The sequence below is a fragment of the Chelonoidis abingdonii genome, chromosome 2, assembly GCF_003597395.2.
Source record: "Chelonoidis abingdonii isolate Lonesome George chromosome 2, CheloAbing_2.0, whole genome shotgun sequence".
NCBI lineage: Eukaryota > Metazoa > Chordata > Testudines > Testudinidae > Chelonoidis > Chelonoidis abingdonii.
Window position 1 is genome coordinate 114,430,619 of NC_133770.1, and position 21,094 is coordinate 114,451,712.

The window sequence follows — 21,094 nt, forward strand, 5'->3', positions numbered from 1 at the left end:
TAAATTCAAAAGTTTGAGGGGCTTTTCCTGTCTACCTGGCCAGTGCATTCGAGTTCAGACTGCTTTCCAGAGCGGTCACAAAGATGGACTGTGGGATTCCGCCCGGAGGCCAACTGTCGATTTGTGGCCACACTAACCTTAATCTGACATGGCAATACCGATTTCAGCGCTACTTCTCTTGTTGGGGAGGAGTACAGAAACTGGTTTAAAGAGCCCTTTATATCGATATTAAGGGCCTCGTTGTGTGGACGGGTGCAGGGTTAATTCGGTTTAAACGTGTAGTGTAGACCAGGCCCATGTGTATTAGAATCTATTAATTTACATGGCTCTTGTGCTGTTAAAATTTGGATGTTTAAAGCTCTGCCATTGACGTTGAGCAACTTGCACAGACCCTCTGTACATCAGTGTCATCATCATTACCACTCCGATAACTGCATTGGGGCACCGTCATTGAGGAGCAATCAACCAATTGTCTCCACTCCTGACTGTGTGTCGGTGCTTGAGTCTCCGCGAAGTCCATTCTTGTCCATTCTTTTATACATCAGTGTACCCTTTCATAAAAGGTGTGTAACAATGTGAATTGTTTGGGGTTCATTGGGCAAAAGTATGATTATAAGTATTATATAGATGTAAAGTGGTATTTATCATATTGTATAGAAAAGAAAATAACAGGAAGTTAAAAAGAAAAGAGCACTGTCACATATGAATAGAGAAAGGAAACATATTACCCCTTTCAACATTCATTACCCTCTTTCTCATTTTCCAAACTTTAATATAAGCCATGGTAAAAGGCCATATCACAGAAATGGCAGGACTTTTTACCTATTAATTAGACATATTAATTTTCCATTTGATCGCTAATACGAGTAAAATCCTTTCTACACAGTGGGCCAAATTCTTGCTAATGTATGCCTTAGGCAACCCGTTATCAGTAAGATTGCATGTGATGTAAATCAGCAGACTACTAATTTTATTCAGTAAAACCATTTTACTGAAAATACTTGACGGACATGGGTCTTGCTTTGTTAGCTTTTGTTTTCTAAGGGGGGGAAAAACCCAGCAGTGTAAATAACGTTTTCCTCCAGAGTCATAATTTGATTAATTTGAAATGTTGGCAACTCTCCTTTTTGCTGTTTAGCCTTACATATAAGACTAATTAAATCTCTTTTGTCCATGAAAGGAAAGACTGTACTGGAATGCTCTTAAAAGGAAGAAAAGGGAAGCCTTTTATGACCAGAGGTGCTTCAGAGCATTTGTTTGTTTTATAAGGGCTGAGGCAGTTATCTATGAACTGTACTGTTTAACCTAGGAAAGTGGAATTTGAGCCATAAATTTATGACAGCAGCAAGCAATCCTGGAAGGAAATAAAATTGATACCCGCTATGACTTGTAAAGTCCTCTCCTTGATGGAACATTTTTCATTTTCTATTTATTCACCTGTAAGGAGTTCAGGAAAGCTGCTTTCCAAGTGCTCTGTGAGAGGGAAAACAGATTTGATATTTGAATTGAAAAAAATCTGAAAAGCAAAGTACTTTGAAATCAACCCTAATGTTTCATTTAAAAAATAACTTTTGGAGGGATCACGTCCACAGTCATATTATCTCATGTCACTGAGCTTGGCCAGTAATGTGCATTGGATATTTAAATAAGTAATTTGAAGAAATGAAAATGAAAAGAGCTTGTATGCTGATGCCTTAATTTTTAAATCTCGGCTTTCCCTCATAAGCAGTAAGCAGTGCACAAAGGAATTTGCCTACCTGATGGTTTCGGAGAAGTGGGAGTACAGTGTCCAGTTACTTAACTAGGATTGCCCAACCTTACCATTCTGTGGACCACTTCATAAGAGAGAGATTCTCTCATGACCCCACCTTCCCTCCCAACATTTCAGTGTCCCCGCTCTCAAAATACTTAATTCTGCAAATTATCTAGGAAGGACTCATAGGCCACTGGTCCCTAGACCCACCTTGCAAGAATCACTCACTTAGGGCCTGATCCAGTGCCTATTAAAGTGAGAGGGAAAACAGGTTGATTTTAAACTCCGTTGACTGTAATGGCAGTTGAATCAGGCCCTAAAAGAACAGGAATCAATTATTGAACAGAGGTCTTTGATACACTAATATCTCATTCAGTAAAACTTGCATAAATGCTTGTGCAAACCAAATGGTTTTTGGTGAAAAGAACTCAAAGTAAACATTATTACAGAAACATCCTTTGCTAGTTCCTCTCTGTTATGCGCCAGATTCTGCTGCTCAACCACAATGAACAATACCTTATCTTACTCCATGAAAAGTCCCATTGATACTAAGGGCAGCAGAATCTGGTCTTATATTGAAAATTCTTTCTCTGTTAGAAATATCCTCCCAGCTACTTCCTTCAAATTCCCTATTAGCCATTTCTTTCTGTTGGAAAATAATTAAGAATTTGAGAATTGCCTGTGTTTCAAGCTGCATGTTGGAACACTGAGAGGTTGAGACACTAAAAATAATGCTTGTTGAAATACTTAACTCTGTACTGTAGGGAGCAATCTTGTGCTGACTGGGGGTTGGACTAGATAGTATAAAGAGGTTTTCTTCATTTCTGGGTTCTCATATTCTGTGATATTAGCATACCCTACTGTCATGCTTTCAACTCTTGCAGAAGGATCAGAGTCACAGACTTCAGAATTTTCCAACACCTTGTTTTTGAAAGCCTTAATCCAGATCTGTTGTCTTCTGGTTGTACTGTTATTCCTTATCATCCTTGTTATTTAATAGTTGCAGCATCCTTTTCCCTTGTTCTCAGAGACTGCTCCAACCACATTGTAGGATGCACAGATATTAGATTGAGACTCCAGTAATGAATAACTACGACTTGGATTTAAGCAAAAAAGGATCATGTAAAGAAAACATTGAGATTCTTCTGTGTCTGTGTGTGTGAGTTATTTTTTTAGTTAGCACCTTATTGATTTTGCTTTTTCCTTTCAAATAAACTTGTAGGTTGACCTTTCAGTTGTTAGTTTTTTTCTTCAGTCTATGTTTTTAAAGCTTATGTTTCATTAACTTAAGGAGGCTATTCAATGTCAGCAGCAGGAACAATCTGATAGATTCAAGTTCGATTTTATTTTTAAATTAAAAGAAAGGGTAAAGGATTATCCATTACTTTCAAAGCTTTGGTTACATTGCTTTTCAATTCCCCTGGTATATTCTGTATCCATAAACTGCACTTTTTAATCTTGCTAAACCTACATGTATTTTAGAGGGGCTATAAATATTTCCCTCTCTAACTTTGGGTTCTTGCCATAGAAATAACCAAACAACATCTTCACCCTATTAGATATCTGTTAGTTCTCTTGGCCGATGATAATCTTTTAAAAGTATTTGCCCCCTTTGGTGGATAACAGAAAGCAATTTTAAAGGTGAAATTTAATGTATCCATTGTTCCAGAATTTGTTTTTACAGTTTTACAGCACTAATTGCAAAATTCTGATTTGTGATTGATATCATGGAAACTAAGTAAGCCAGTGGAGGCCTTAATGTTGGTCAAACTGTATGCCAGTCCATACAGTGCTAGCAGTAAGTTCTGTAGAGATAAATATTTGCTTTGTGCTAAACTTGATAAAGTAACTAGGCCACTGCTGAAAACCTTGGCAGGTTTTGGAGCTTAATTTCATTGAATAGTTTCCACTGAATCATTTTTCTTAATCTAATTATACTGTTGCATTGGCACAAAATCTACGTATATATGTACAGACAGAGGGGAAAAGAAAGAAAGTATTGCCAAGTTACCCCTTCTTCTAGTCACACAAAAATAAACATGTATTTAGTAAGAAAGGCCCCATTAGAGCTGCCAGGTATATTAAGAAATCTGTTGGCTCTTCCCACTTGATCTGAATCCTCTGTCTGTTTGCCTCCACCATATTTTATTATATAAATGGCATTCCCTGTCTTTATTTAGCTGTTTTGCAGTTTTAACAAATATTTTGGAGCACATTTTCCATTTTTACAGCATTCCTTAAACAAAGAATCTGCAGAAGATGTTATATTTCAACTATTACATTAGCTATGTATATGTAGAAGATCTATTTTCTATCCATATTGAAAGTCAGCTGACACTGGAACTATTTGCTGAATTTGGAAATGAAAAATACTGTTGATTCAGCAGGTATTTTAAGAATAAGATTGTCAGTCATCTCAGGCATGAATCAGACCAACTTTCATAACAACTATACTCTAGAGGTCAAATTCTGAAGCTGCATGTTCAGTTGCTGATTAATAATGTTTCCCAGTTATGGACCCTAGATCTGTATCTTTCCTTAATATATTATTTCAGCTATTTCCACTGTGCAAATTCAACAGTAGCTGGCATAGTCCATTTTGGCTCCACAGCCACAGAAGCCAATGCATATTTCCCTCCACCCTTTTCCCCCACTACCCCCAGCATCTTCATAACAGACATGAGGACAACCAACCCCTTGGTCTGATTCTTCCCAGCCCAACTGCCATATGTGTCCCATGCTGCTAAGGCTGATATCAGCAGAGTCACTGAGCCTTTCTAACAAACAGATGAGGGCCAGATTCCTTCTGGGTTGCTGGCATTGGGAGAGAGAGTACATGAGAAGGGTCACCATGGCCTGAGAAGAAGTCCAGCTGGCTGGCATCTCTAAAATGAAGCCATCATCTAAGAAGCATAGTTTGGACCCATCAGTCCATTGCACCATCACTGAATAGCTGGGGAGAAGGGAGGAGAGAGCTATTCACTCAAGCTATCAACTTTCCACCATCCAATCCACCCCCTGCCACAAAAAAATTCCATCTCCCCAAAAAATTAGGAACCCTGATCTCATTTTGTCCTGTATATTGGAGCCTTACAGATCTTATTGTGTCTCTAGGATGGAGTAAGTAGAAGGAGAGAGACAAATAGGATTAATGAAAGGCATCTTTAAGAGTAGGGGAGTGGGAGAACTCATTTACATGACTTCCTGTGCCTCAGCCAAGGCACTCAGCACCTCCTGCTTGTGGAGCAGCTTCAATTCACTTCTGCCTTCCTCCCCCGAACCCAGCCACCACCACTTTCCCACTGAACCTGCTATCCCCAGGATCAATTGGGCTGATATGTAGACTCTTTACTAGCCTCTCTGGGGCTAACTGAGAAACCAAAAGATCCATGTAGAGGACATGGAGACCATGTGCCTATGGTCACTCCTAAGTGTCCACTCAGCAGTGAGTTTAATTTCCTTGTTTATTATCTTCATTTTGGTTATACATAATCAAAAGTGCTTGTTCTAGAAAAATTGGCTGATTTCCTACAAAAAGTGCAACTTTGAAAAAATTAACTGCATACGTATTAATGGCCAATTGTAAACCATAAAACCAAGAGTGCCACAGGAATGCTCCATGTGTAGATCACTTGAAACACGTCATACTTTGAAACAATACACAAATGTCTGAGTTGCTGGTTATTTGGTGGCCAGAGGCTATGCTGCAAATGGGTCCATAGGTTCACAACCTGATTTGGGGCAGGCAGTGTTTAATATAGGCTCCCAACCAGTTATCTGATTTTGAATATCCTGCCCTGAAATCATGCAAGCAGTAACGCGTAGAAGACATACTGGGTTTTTTTAATCCCAAAAGTGAGGTCAGTGCTTGTTAAAGATATCTGATGACTAGCACTGGAAATTGAAGTATTCTATATGCACACCAGAGGTAGAGCAAGAGCAGAGGAAACATAAGAACTTCATATGACCCTATTAGTATTTCTGAATTCTGGCTTGAAGGGCCCACCACCACGGGAGTGTGGGTGTGTAAATCTCACTCAGGCCCATCAGGCCCTGGCCTCGCTCCTGAGACTGCCAATAAGAGTGCTGATTGTACTGGTGGTTTTGGAGATATGACTGCCTGTCCACTAGGAACTGAGCTAAGATCATGAACTCATAGATATCCATATAGCTGTTATGTGATAATGATTTTTAGGGTTTTTTTAACCTGGGATCTATTACGGAAGTGGCATAGAAGTGAAAGTTGCCCCCTATCCTATTACTGTGATTCTTGAAACGATCTAATCCTCCAGATGTGTGGATATTATGTACAACTTTCCTGCACATTATATATGTGTTGTGAGATGTGAGACCAAAGACCAAGTTCATATACCCATATGAGAAGCATGGATGTCTTGTATGACTACACTTGGATGTGTCCATGTTTAAAACACATGTTTAAATTAGGGCTGTCAAGCGATTAGAGAAATTAATCGTGATTAATTGTGCGATTAAAATGATCATAATTACTCGTGTTTAATTGTGCTGTTAAACAATAATAGAATACCATTTATTTAAATATTTTGAATGATTTCCACATGTTCAAATAGATTGGTTTCAGTTTCAACACAATACAGAGTGTACAGTGCTTACTTTGTTTATTTTTATTACAAATATTTGCCCTGTAAAAAAAAGAAATAGTATTTTTCCATTCACTTAATACAAGTACTGTAGTTCAGTCTCTTTATCATGAAAGTTGAACTTACAAATGTTGAATTATGCACAGAAAATATCTGCATGCATTCAGATATAAAACAATGTCAAACTGTAGAGCCTACGAGTACACTCAGTCCTATTTCTTGTTCAGCCAATCGCTCAGACAAACTATTTTGTTTACATGTGCAGGCGACAATGCTTCCCACTTCTTGTTTACAGTGTCATCTGAAAGTGAGAACAGGCATTCTCATGGCACTCTTGTAGTCGATGCTGTAAGATAGCTATGTGCCAGATACACTAAAGATTCATATGTCCCTCCATGTTCATTTTCATCATTTTAGTCAGATGCCACCAGCAAAACGTTGATTTTCTTGCTCTTTTAAGACTTCTGAAAGCATGATCCACACCTCGTCCCTCTCAGATTTTGGAAGGCACTTCAGATTCTTAAACCTTGGGTTGAGTGCTGTAGCTATCTTTAGAAATCTCACATTGGTACCTTCTTTGCATTTTGTCAAATCCGTAGTGAAAGTGTTCTTAAAACGAACGACATGCTGGGTCATCACCCGAGACTGCTATAACATGAAATATATGGAAAAAGGTGGGTAAGACGCAGAGCAGGAGACATACAATTCTTCTCCAAGGATTCAGTCACAAATTTAATTAACACGTTATTTTTTTAATGAGCATCATCAGCATGGAAGCATGTCCTCTGGAATGGTGACCAAAACATGAAGAGGCATACAAATGTTTAGCATATCCGGCATGTAAATACCTTGCAATGCCGGCTACAAAAGTGCCATGGGAACGCCTGTTCTCACTTTCAGGTGACATTGTAAATAAGAAGCAGATAGCATGATCTCCTGTAAATGTAAACAAATTTGTTTGTCTTAGTGATTGGCTCAATGAGTGGACTAGTAGGCTCTAAAGTTTTGCATTGTTTCGTTTTTGAGTGCAGTTATGTAACCAAAAAAACTACATTTGTAAGTTGCATTTTCACGATAAAGAGATTATACTACTGTACTTGTATGTAGTTAATTGAAAAATACTATTTTTCATCATTTTTACAGTTCAAATATTTGTAATAAAAATAATATAAAGTGAGCACTATACACTTTGTATTCTGTGTTTTAATTGAAATCAATATATTTGAAAATGTAGAAAAACATCCAAAATATTTTAATAATTTTCAATTGGTATTCTATTGTTTAACAGTACGATTAAAACTGTGATTAATTGCGATACATTTTTAATTGCAATTATTTTTTGTTAATCGTGTGAGTTAATTGTGATTAATTGACATTCCTAATGTAAATGAATTAGCACTCATGATAAGTGCCTGATTGACAGCACAAGAAAATGAGGTATTACAGTCTCTGTTTTAGCATGTTTTTGTTACTGTTAACCTGCTGAACTTTGTTTGTGGTGATCTAGGTGATTTTATTTTAATTCTCCAAGATGCTTAGTTGTTGGCTTTTCCTGGAGAGAAACTGTCCTTTCAGGCTAAGTGAAGAGCAGAAGTTTTGTAAGGGACTGTTGTTCATGTGACGCCAGCTTACTTTGTCTGCACTCTTCTAAATATGGACTTAATTCCAGTCCTGTAGTTAACCCTTCTACTCTGGGAATCCAATTTTCCCACTGACTGAAAAAGACAAATGAAACAACCAAAACTATGGAGTGCTCCACATCCCTTGTTCATAACTCGATGAGGACGATGATTGTATATTTCATTTCACACAAGATACATACAAAAAGTCCAAGATTTTCAAAACTGTGTGACTAAAATTAGGTTCCTAAATCCATATTTACGTCCCAGTCCTGTAACTGACTCCACACAGACTCCAGAGTCCATATGAAATCAGCAGTAGGTACATGGTCTTATGCACCTAATTATGTGTTCTGTATTTCATATATGTTGAGTAGCCAGCAGCTCTGAGGTACACTGAATGAGAGTGCAGTCTTACCCCAGTGAAGTCGATGGGAGTTCTGCCATTTATTTCTGTGCAGCAGAATTTCACCGTGTTTGGCTATAAATAAATTTGGGAACCCAGTTTTGAAAATCTTGACCAAAATCTGTAAAAGTCAATGCATGAAGTATAAAGTTGGTACTTATCATACTGATTTATCTTAGCATGTATTTTGTTTCTGTTGTAATATGAGGCATTTTCTCTTGTAAGAGGTATTTGGCAGAGTCGATCCAAAAACCTCGTGATGGGAGTTAACAAACCTTACAGGAAGCGCCAGATTGTGCAGCCCTTCCTCACGCTAGGGAGCAGTTACTTGGACAAATAGTTTTATGCCATTGGTTCCACTTAAAGAAAGGAGTGCTCAGCGAAAGAGTGGTTCTACATTCAGATCCTAATTTTGGATACATGAAACAAAATATTCCAGCTATTCTGATTTCTCCTTTGTGAATGAGGCACCTTTTAGGATAAAATATTACTTCAGATGAAGAGGGTAGCTTGAAAGTTTTTGCCTCGAGGTTCAGCCAGTATATACCAAAATTCACCCAAGAGCAAATATTTATGGCAGAGTTAAACCCCCTGGGCAAATTAACATGTAAATGTAATGGTTTGTGAAAGAAAAGACTGACAGCACCATTATAGCTAAGGAATTGACAGTGTAAATCATTACACTGTGATCTGTGAACCATGGTCAGAAGCCAGCTGCTCTTATACTTCTGGCTGGTACAGGAATTGCAACAAGTGCAGCACTGCCACGAGAGGCATTCCCTCTTAGCAGGAGGTCAGATGTTGGCAAAGCTAATGCTCAACTGGTAGATAGTTAGGTGAAGGAGGTAAGAGGAACATTCTTGATTGGCTGTTTTTCATGCTGCTTGCTTTGTGTCATTTGAATTTTTGAGGTCAGGGTAAAGATGAAAAACTGACCCCCCCATCTGGTCTGATTCTAATTATGCTTCTATTACCAAGGCATCTTAGTATTGGTTAGAGGCAGCTGCTCACTGTGTTGATGTTGCATTCTGTATGCTTTGAGAATAGTTGAATGCCTGTCCGAGGTTTCAGAAAAGGGTTTCAAGTGCTGCCATCTTCCTACAATATTAGTAGATCAAGCTTTGAATATAACATAATAATACAGGTGCAACAAACTTTGGACCTGATCCTTGCTTCCATTGAATCAATTGGCAAAACTCCTCTTTGCTTCAATGGACTAGCATTTGGCATTTTTACCTGGATAGCTTATATTAAGATTATTGTACTTTTCCTCAACAGTGTCACTGAAACCCTTTTTTTCCCACTCTAGCAGCATTCAGTTTCCTTCTGACTCCAAAATATACTAATATTAAAAAGACAAACAAAAATCCATAGAGCATCCCTCTAGAATTTAAAAAAGAGAAACCTTGCAGCTGGAAAAGTGAGTGGAATATGAGAACATTAGAAATTTCCTTGCCATTTGTGGTGGTGCAGTTCAAATGATATCTCTTTTGTATATAACATGCTGTGATAGACCCAGACCAGTGGGGTACTGGTCACTGGATGAGTAGTTTTCTGTTCCCTGAGTGACCAGAGCAGGGGCTGCACTAGAGTAATCAGGAACCTGCTAGAACCAATTAGAACAGGCAGGATAATTAAGACACCTGGAGCCAATTAAGAAACTGCTAGAATCAATTAGGACAGGCTAGCTAATCAGGGCACCTGAGTTTAAAAAGGACCTCACTTCAGTTTGTGGCATGCATATGAGGAGCTGGGAGTAATAGGCACAGGGATCTGAGAGTGAGAAGACATATTGCTGGAAGACCAAGGAGTACAAGCATTATCAGGCACCAGGAGGAAGGTCCTGTGTTGCGGATAAAGAAGGTGTTGGGAGGAGGCCATGGGGAAGTAGCCCAGGGAGTTGTATCTGTCATGCAGCTGTACCAGGAGGCACTATAGACAGCTGCAGTCCACAGAGCCCTGGGCTGGAACCCAGAGCAGGGGACGGGCCCGGGTTCCCCCCAAACCTCCCAACTCCTGATCAGACACAGGAGGAATTGACTTGGACTGTGGCTTCTACCAGAGGGGAAGGTCTCTGGGCTGTTTCCTGACCCACGTGGTGAATCTATGAGGCAAGCAAATCCGCCAATAAGCGCAGGATCCACCAAGGTAGAGGAGGAACTTTATCACAATACATAATGACATTCTTCAGTAAGTCAGATGGAGAACTGGACCAACTGCTATAAAGAATAAAAAACTGAAATAGAAATCCTTTTAAAATTTTCCAGAGGTATATTATTTGAGAGGAATGTAAGATAGCTAATGAGTTTATATTTGGGCTATGGTTTTTAGGGGGGCTTATGCATAACTTGTAATATTCATCTGCCAGTTTGATCTCTGGATCAAAACTATATATCTTATGCAATGCTAATGATTCCCCATTTTTCCATTAATGAATAATTCATGTAACAGCATCTTATAACTACAGTTTTTAACTTCTGAAGAGTTCTGAACTGTATCCTGTTTATTTTTTTATTAGACTTATTTTTAACTTGGTGGTTTGCAGCCTTAATGTTCTTGTTAAATAGGTGCCTTTCAAATTACTGTCCGCTTTTCAATCAAAATATTTTGTTTTGGCTTTTAATATTATGACACTTTGATTCACTGGGTGTGGTGCTTTAAGCCAAAGTGACATAGTTTAATGCAAAATAAATTGACCTTTGCTGTGATATGGGAGAATAAGATACACAAGTCTCTCTATGGGGGTAGCACTGCAGCAGTGCTCTACCTAGGTCTAGAAAAGAAGTGGGCAGTCTTTAGGATTTTTTTTAAATAGATATAAATATGGAAAACAAATCCATGCATTAATAATCCCTTTGTGATAACATCAGTATGATTTTCATTGTCCCGGATACTTAAATACTTAGCTAGTGGGAACAGTGCATTTAACAGTCTGCAGCATGCTTACACATTTTTTGATAGATTTAGTGTAGGTAAGATGGTTTCTCGTGTCATACCTGAACTACTTCTGTCTTTTTTTTCCCTTCCATTTCTAACATGATTGGGTTGGTATTTTGGGGCGACTTATCTCTTTTTCTCTTCCACCTTCTCTTTTTCTATCCTATTGCATGCCTCTTTCCTTGGTTTGATCTCAGAGAGGAGAAGGAGTATGAAGAAGAGGAAGAGGAGCAACCAGTCACAGAACCTAATACTGAGGATGAGGGGGAGGAAGAGACCACTAGGCAGGTCAAATCCAGGTACTGGAGTTCAGTGTCCCTCCCCTCACCTTTCCTGACCTCACTGCCAATATTTGTAGCATGAATTCACCTTACTGATTTATAGTACTCAACTATCCTGGAAAACGTATTCATACTTTTCATTTTAAAAAGTACCTTAGGAAAAGGCTTTTGAATCAACAAAGTGTTGTTCGTATTTGTGAAAATATTGAAATGCATTTAATTATAAAAATCCAGTGGATTGCACACTAGCTACACTCATTTGATTCAGAAGTTTTAACAAGCAGAGTGATGATGGAATTTTAAGCATGTGCCTAATTTCATCCCTTTCAGCAAAGCAATTCATCACATGCTGAAGTACTTTGCTGAGCTGGGGCCTCTGTGCACCTCTTCCTGAGCATCCTTTGTTAGTGTTTCCATGATCCATCATCACAGACAGAAATGTGCCTTTTTCATGATGATAATTCTTTTTATGAATCCTTATTGATATAAAAATATTACCGTTTCTGGAATATTGCCAACTAGTTCTTTGAGAATATTTAACAAATTGTATAGGGGAAAAATACTTAATTGAGGGACAAAGCTGGACATAGGCATCCATTTGCATGTGTGTATGTAAACAAACTCTAGCTATCAATATTATATGTTCACATGTAATATTTTCCATTTGTTTTCTGAGGTTCATATGGATTTGGCCAATGGTAACTTTATCCCAATAAATAAGTCAGAAAAAGAAAATATTCCTTCTCTTCTAGACAGCCATTTGATTTAAGTTAAAATGTTTGGCTCTGCAATTCTGCAAAATGAGATTGGATTTTTTTTAACTTAGCCACACTCATACAGACTTCTACAGCGCTGAAGGAGGAAAGGAAACTGTTTTATGTGCAGATTCCAAAGAAAATATTGTAATGTTGTTATTAATGTCTTCCAGTCTGCAAATCTAGCCAATGGCCTTCTGAAAATTTAAAATTAAGTGATAATTTCCTCAAATCCAGTGCTTAAAAGTAAAAGCTAAAAACTCAGTTATTTAATTACTTGAATATAAAACATTATGTAAGGGGGTGTAATTGAGGAGTCATATACAGAATGTTTTGTGCTTATGTAACTTTCATACTTCTAAAATAATATCTACTTTGATATAGCTAGAGTGATATGCAGATCGTGGTTCAAAATATCACCCTTTCATTGCCTTTGTAAAATAACTGGGTGTGACCTGTGCTCTGGAAATTGGTTCCAGGGCACATTGTCAGGGATTATGTGAATATATTGGTCTATGGACAGGTGAGTCTTATCTGGCACAGTAGATGATCATTTCCAGGTTGCCGAGGAGATTGCTGTTATGAGAAATTGGGCCTCAAAACCACAAATTGTTGCTCTAGTCCAATCGAGCTGGTATCTTCACTGTAATTTATGACAGCAGATTTGAGGTGGAAAAGATGGATGATATTAGCAGTTCGTAATTCTCTATGCAAATCATTTCAACCTCTCTGCAAAACTCCTGTAATTTCATGATTATCCATTACAAAATTACTGTAGTGAATGTTATTTACTGGGTGAAATCCACTCCAGTTTCACAGATGCCAGGTACTCAGGTGCTATACAGTTGGAGTTCAGAGGGATAGGGATGGTGAAATCAACCCACCAATCTAGTGACCCAGCTCAAGGCTGCAGTGCCAGCCCCTGTAGTTGCTATTTCAGCCTATGGGCTCTGGATGTCAAGGCTAACAGACCTGCACAAATGCAGATCCCATGGTTCCTTGCCTGTCCTGCCTCTGGTCCTCATTTATTACAATAACACTAAGCTATGCAGGGCCTATTCAAAGACCCCTTTCTACTGCCCTTGGAGCACAGGCATCTATGTACAACTGATCAGCTTGCAATTCCCTCATACAGCCCCCAGGTAGTGATTAAATGAGGTAGAAGCCTTGTGATGACACACTTTTATAGTCAGAACTGTCATGGAAGTACTTACAGAGGTACATAAGCACACTGATAGCACATCACTTTTAAATCTCTGTAGGATTTTATTTTGATAGAAGAATACTGATTTGGATAATTTGGGGCTTCATCTCTGGTAAATGAGTTTTATGTAATAATATGTGCTCTGTGATAGTGCTTTATGTCAGTAGATCTCCACATACTTATATAAACATGTCATATCAGAATACAGGGTGGTACTGAAATATCAGGTCATTAGATTTGGGCATACATCATAAATTATCTGTTCTTTGGGCCTGATCATTCAGTATGGTAAGGCTGCTTTTGGGCTTAACTGGCCACTTGAGGATAGTATAGAGAACTGTAGTGGAAAAGGCTCATGAAAACTAGATTCCAGGTTCTGAATTTCCCTGGGTTCAATCCCTTTCCTTCCTCTAAACCAACTCTGAACATTCTTCATTTTTTTCCAACCCTGAGAAGAATCCCTCTAGGCCACACAGCTTTGAGCTTCCTAGCTTTTTAAAAGTGATGGCAATGGGCTACATTTGGGAAGTTGTTGTTTTTGTTTGACTCTGCTGGACTTTTTCCCCCCTAACTATGTGATCTTTGATCCCCTTTTTCTTATCCTGCTGTGCCTTGTCTCTCTTCCCCTCCTCACCACACCCTCCCTTGCAGTGAGGTCCCAGACGTAAACCAGGTTGCAAATGAAAAGCTGCAGAATGAGAATCAGAGTTCTGATTCTTCAGCCGTCTCAAGTGCAGTTTCTCAAGCCGAGAGGCCTCCCTCATGCTCTAAAGCCAAGAGTCCATCCAGCAGCTCATCTTCTGTGCCTGATTCATCTGTCTCACTCCATTATTCTGTTTGTTCATCACCATCCTCTCCTGCATCAGTCTCATTTAACTCCTCCCAAAATTCATCAGCATCTATTACACCAAAGGCATCTCCAACTGTGGAGAAATTGCCTTATGTACCACATAGCCCTTTTCACCTTTTCTCCTATGACTTTGAAGAGTCTCCAGCAACTGTTACAGAAAAGGAAGCAGAGGTTATCAGGGAAAACAGGTAGATTTTATACAACTGACATTAATTTTTAGACAAATTAAGAACATCTACCAGAGTTTTATTGTACTGTTTACATGCTCTCTGTGTTGTATTTGTTTCTAGAACATACTGTATTAGTTTTAGTCATGTAAGTCTATATTTTAACAATTTGATTCTCTCTCCTTTGTCTTCGATACTCTTATTTCATCCTGTTTCTCTTCAAAATACATAGTGAATAACTGACCTCTTCTAAGTGACAGTAAAAAAAACAAACAAAAAAACAAAAAAACAAAGACATGATAAAAGCATCTTTTGGGGAAAAGGCTTGTGGGCATCAATTTTGCTTTCATTTGTGTGGTATAATTTTCAGGAGTAATTTCAATGAAATCATTGGCATTATACTGATGTAAAACGTGTGTGAGATCAACATCAGGCCCTAGAAATTTTAGGGTGAAATCCTAATTCTACTGAAATCAATGACAAAACTCCCATTGATTTTGGTGGGGCCAGGATTTCACCACCAATGCTCTTGCATTGCAATGCTTAAGTAAAGACACAGCCATAACTTTTCTTTCTGCAGTTTCAAATTGTCTGTGTCACAAGAGATGTATAATAGGTTTAATCCTAAAAAGCTATCATATGAGTGAAAATAGGGAAACAGCCATACTTTAATTTAAAACTTCCAGCTACACACTGGAATGAGATTTAATAAGCCACTTCCAGTATTATAGGTTTATAAAATTGATTATTTGCAACTCTTTGAGGTTTAACAGTTGATTAGAGGTTATACTGCCCTTACTGAGCACAGTAGTAAATCCTCAATGCACATGTTTTCAATAAGCAATTGGTAAATATTTTGCATTTAGTAAAGTCTTAGGAAATAAAATATTTAGGTTTATTTGGATTATTTTGTTATGCAAAATCATTAAGTCTGATAAATTACTACAGATTCTTATCTCCTACTTACGTCTCTTTATTATATGATGCTTATTGAAAGTTATGCAGATTTTTATCTTTGTAGTGGGATAGGGGGTGGATGATCTTCACTTTCATATCCAAGCTGACATCATTTGCTTCTGACAGACAACAGATGCCAAAGTCTTTCCATTAGTTAGTGTGCTTTGTAGCCCCCAAACACTCTAAAAGGAATTGAGTTATACTATTCCACCACTCAACACTTGAAATGTTAAGAGCACTTTCCTTTTTCAAAGGATTTTCCCTTCCCTTTCACCAGGATCATTTAAGCTTCCCAACATCCCATGGGAGAGTTGTAAGTAGTGTTATCTCAATATCTTAGATGTAGAAACCGAGGCAGAGAAGTGGTTACTTGCTCAAGGCCACCAATTTAATTTGTATCAGAGTGAAGACCAGTGGCAACTTTAGGCCTATGTGACCAAAGAGGCCCTATGCTATACAGACATATAACCCCTCAGAGTACTATTTTCATTTCCCATTCTATTCTCCTGCCAAGATGCTGTGACAGAGGTTGAATTCCCAAACTGGTCTTTTCTTTTCCCTGCCTAGAAAGGTGAATTTCAATTCTTTCTCTTGGATTCCTGCTCCATTTGGAGTAGTACACAAAGCCTTACAAATGTGTGTTTGGGAGTGCTTTAAGACATGCACGATAGGTATGGATATGGGGACATGGAGAGGAAATATGATACATTCTGTTCATAGCAAGCTCCCTCCCATAAGATTCCTAGATTGTTTACTCTAACTGTGTCCGTCTAGCCCATGGCAATCAGTACTTCAGGTTGTAACCCAAAGAATGAAGTTTGGACATTTGTATAAAGCAGTTTTCCATAAGCAAAATGATAAGCGTTAATCTGAGCTGAAAAGGACACCTAGGTTTTCGAGTAACATGCCTGAATGAAGTGAAATTATGCAATAACTAGCATTTTGAGGGGGAAGAGGAGTGATAAAATAAATGGAGTATGTTTAATCTAATGAGCTGTTAAGAAGAAAACGACACTATGCTTTTCTTTCATGAAATTTTGTCGTTTGGATGGGTTGGCTTCCTGGAATAATTTAATCACTATCTGGCATACAGTCCCAATGGAAAAGGTGCATCTCTTCCAAAAAGTAGAAAGAAAGGTTAAAACTTTTCCAAAGCCAGCACCCATGACATGTCAGTTACATATGATGGTGGAGCGGTTAAAAGACACGTGAAAGCTGTGCAGCTGCCTTTTCTGCTCAGTAGAAAAGCCAGGATGAAAACGTTGATACTAAGGGCTCTAGGGAGGTGGCCATTCCAAGAGCCCTGGAAACAATTTCTCTTTGATCAACAAGCTGACATTGAAGTCAAACATTTTTTTTAATGGAGTGAATGGATGGTAGAAATTCCTAAAGCTGTGCTTCCAGAGACACGTCATTTTTAACCGTGGCTATGATTTTTTACAGACATCATAAGAAATGGCACATAAGCTATGACTTAGGTTGGGGAAGAAGGGATGGGGAAAGAAAATACTTCATGTTTTAATTGAAAAGAATTTGGATGCTTTTCATTTACAGCAGAAACATTAACCAATCAATTGAGTCCATGTTTTGACAATGCCTGGGGAATACTGGTGTTTTCCTTTATTTCAGTTGGAATGAATACTGCTGACATTGATCTTTTCGATTTCTTTCCTGGTGGTTGATTATCAGCTCCCAAACCAGCTAATAAATTTCTGAGTAAGTGAGCAGTCAATTAGGTATTCCAGTGAACAGCTGTCACTTTAAAGGAACACTGTAATCCTTCTTTTAATCTCCATACCATTAGTTTAAAACATACAATATTAAACGTGTCTTTGTTATGGGTTATATTAAAATGAGATGACATGCTACTTTCTTTTCAAAGGTGGGGATGTGGCTGGAAGTTCATGGAGTTCTGGGGTACAACATCCTTTGATCCCCCTTATGAGTAAAGAGGGTTTGCTGCCACATCTGCTTGCTGATTATTTTCTTTCTTTCTCTTTGTCTCTTCCTTTTCCCGCCTGCCGCCTATTCTTCTGGTAACTTCAGAAACAGTAGCTATTGCAACAACTCTTATTCCTCTACAAGACCTTATGCTGGACTCAGTGCTCCTACCACACCCATTTCTCGTTATGGGACAACTCTGTCACCACCTCAGGAGACCAAATCTGAAAGGTTTGTAAGAAAGGTCTTAGTAATTAAATCTGCATTTTGAAATTATCCCTGCATATAGAGGGTAGAGGAAATAATGGTTGTGACTGTGTATGTCATTGTGTCTGAATTTTAAACATTTGTCCTAGTCGGATCTGTTTTAACATTTATAGCTAGAATTTACCAAAAGCAAGAAAAATTTCCTCCCTCGCTCTTTCTAAGTGGATTGTTTGTTGTGTTATTTTTAATGGCCAGATCTATTTCCATCCCATCGCTGCTGCTTTCATCTAGAATTGTTACAAAGAGTTAAGTACTTAAAGGCTTTTTACAATAAATTTTATGTCTCCCAATTTTTGAAAGATTTTACATGATCCTAGTTTCATTTACACTGAGGCAAATTCAGAGTAATGTCATCAAAGTCTAAGATGTCCAGATTTCCCATGGTATAATTTTGATTTCCTTCATTTTCTTGAAAATGCATCATTTATCTTATTGCTTTTAAATCACAAGCAAAATGTTTTCCATAATATATCAGGGAGACACATACTAACCTACCAACTAACTTTTAAAAAAATCAGTCTGTGAGCTATCAAAATACCACGATGAATTATGGTCCACTAAGGTAGTAGAAAAAATATAGAAAGAGAGAATGTTATGGATACATGCAAGAAATTCCACTTGGCAAGAGGTTTAGACCACCAGAAAATAAATGACTGTTACTGCTTGAAAGTAAAGGACAACTCCAAAGGATATCATGCTGGGTTAAAGAGGGAGAGGTAGGAGATTTTAATTATGCAGCTGTCAAGACTGGTTAACCTTAAATAATTTCCAGCAGGGCTTGATGGGCTCAGATTCACATGTTGCCAAATTGGCCTTTAATTCTTCAAAAGTCTTCTGCAAGTTAGCAGCTTACAGGGGCCTAGTTTACCCTAAACCTCAACTCTAAACTTGGCCATTAGCCTTTGTGTTGGTTAGTGCAGACTCTTGCTCCTTCTGTGAATTTGTTCAAGCTTTTTACTAGCCACTGTACTTGTATTTTAACATATCAAAATATTTTCCCTGGGGTCTTTTGTGTATGTACCTCTGAATTTACATTTCCAAGTCATCTTTTAAGTTTAATTATCTCCTCTTTAATTTTCCTTGGTGTTCCCTCTGTTATGTTTTTAATTGCTTATTTCACTGAAACTTTCCATCGTCTGGTGTAAGTGGTTCCACAGTGTATAAGTGTTTCCAACCACAAGGTATTGATTTAATCCTGCTTTCAAGTGAGTAATTACATTAAATATACCCATGGTGAAAGGCACAATTTTTCATTTGCTCATCTTCCTGTAGGAACTTGTCTGGATTTATCTTTCGCAGTCTGGGTCAAATCACTGTCATGTGAAACCAGAACAAAAGAGTCCAAACAATAACTGTCACTCTTTTATCTCTTAGAAACAGAGATTCAAATCAGCCAGAGTTACAAGTATTCCTGTTCTTTTGAGGTTTTTGATTAATAATTGTATGTAAGAACAATTGTTTTTGTTCTCCAGTTGCTGGTTGAACAGATTTAATGAGGAAAGTTAATACTTGTCTTGTATATGTAGTAGACATTGAAATTAGGGCTGTGAAAAACTTCTGTATTCACCTGAAGCTAGGTCAAATTTGGAATTAGGGTTCAATGTAAAAGTGACCCTCGGAGGCCTTGTCTTGAGGAGGAAGAGTGGTCCCAGTGTACTTGTGCTTAGATTACACGTGCTAGCTCAATCTGATCCTAAACTTGACCTTTTCCTGTTGCAGATGTAGAGTAATGCCTTTAGCTTGATTTTAGTAGATTGAGTTGAACCATAGGCACTAGCATAGACTACTTCAAAGATTTAAAAGCAGCTTTTTTTTTATGAGTTCAGTGTAGCGCAGTAAATTACTGCTAAACAGGAGTTGAATGCAAACATTTCACAAAGGGAACATCCCTTCATTTCTATCCTGTAATTACGTGTGTATTTTTGTCCATATATATTATATGTAGGTCTGTAAAATTAGGCTCCTTCTGAGTCCAGCAGTACAGAGCTCATGACAGCAGAAAAATATGTAATTAAATTTTTTTAAATGAAAAAACTAATAACTTAAAATAACACATCCATGCATAAATGTTAGGACTTAAAATATACCTCTGGACCTTCCAGCAGTAGAAAAAAGCCCTATCCCATTGGGACATGGAGTTATCGCCTCTTTCCAATGGCCTAAATCTATTTCTAGCCTTATCAGACATTAACCTATCTCTAATGCTGGACTGAATATTGCTTGTAGTGAGAGTAAATTGGGTTGGGAGGAAAGAGTAAGTTCTGTGTCAGCATATCCAAAAATACAGTGGCCCTTTGAAGATGATCATGAGTTTGAAATGATAGAAGTAAACCTTGGGCAGCATGCAAGTGGTTCAGAGTATGTGATGAACTCATTTTATCTCCTGGCTCTGCAGTTCATCACATGGATGTCTCTTCTACATATGGCGTGTGTATATTATAATTTCAGCAATAAAAGCAGGATTCAACCCTTCATTTTGAGACATGATTACACAGGTCAAAATTCATCTCCTTTGAGAAAATTATGCAACAAAAATCTCTCTTATCTCTAGGCACAAAATACTAATTGTTATCCTTCATGAAACATTCATTTCTTTTGGGGATCTGGCTGTGGAAGGGCTGCACAGATCTGCAAATGTGAAACCCAATGATACAAATAGATTTTAACTCTTACTGGTATGGTAACTCATGAGAGGGACACAAAGGGGCCACCAGCTAAAAGGGGAGCACGTGACTTCCCCACGTGACCCCGCTCTGACCTTGCACGTGACTCCTTCCCGCCCTCAGCCCAGGGCTTCCGTGCTATCCTCATCCCCTCCTCATCCCCCATTACCTGGGTGGGGGGCTCTGTCCTCCTGCTGCATTGTCTCTCCCTGGCATTTGTCTGTTCTTCCTAGCAGCCGGGCCCTGGAGCCACTCCTGTATGCTGCCCAGTGCAGCACAGCAGCTGCCTAGGAGAGTGCCTGGCTCTCCCAGGCAGCCGCTGCACTGCACCAGGCAGAGTCCCAGGCAGCATGGCTGGAAGAGGAAGGACTTTCACTTTCCAGCTCTGGCCTCACCCCATCCTCTCCCCACCCAGGCCAGCAGAGGCACTTGAGCCTGGGGAGGGTCACTTGTAGAGCCCTGCACGGATACAAATTTATATGTGGATAGAAGTCAGTATCCACTGCACCACAGCCCTCTCCCGGGAACCACTGTGGTGAAAGAATGAGAATGTGGGGCCGCCAAGCGGCCCCATGCCAGCAGCTCCTCTGATGCAGCATCACCATCCCCAGCCCCACCCCCAGCCTTTCCACACAGCTGCGTCTCCTGTCTGCGGTCCTTTCGCTGCTGCTGTTC

At 38.7% G+C, this 21,094-nt stretch overlaps 1 protein-coding gene across 10 annotated transcripts in view; it reads left to right on the top strand.

The window, feature by feature from the left end:
• Positions 1-21,094, top strand: part of FHOD3 (formin homology 2 domain containing 3) — a 1,052,879-nt gene that overhangs the window by 528,717 nt on the left and 503,068 nt on the right. For 4 of the 10 annotated variants that reach the window (XM_075062615.1, XM_075062616.1, XM_075062618.1 and 1 more), the window contains exons 11-13: positions 11,532-11,633; positions 14,226-14,612; positions 17,595-17,720. The exons of 2 other annotated variants lie outside the window; for them this stretch is intronic. In XM_075062615.1, the coding sequence (XP_074918716.1) occupies positions 11,532-11,633; positions 14,226-14,612; positions 17,595-17,720 (615 nt within the window). The remainder of the gene's footprint in view (positions 1-11,531; positions 11,634-14,225; positions 14,613-17,594; positions 17,721-21,094) is intronic. 4 more of the 10 variants (XM_075062619.1, XM_075062620.1, XM_075062621.1 and 1 more) reach the window with 1 other exon arrangement.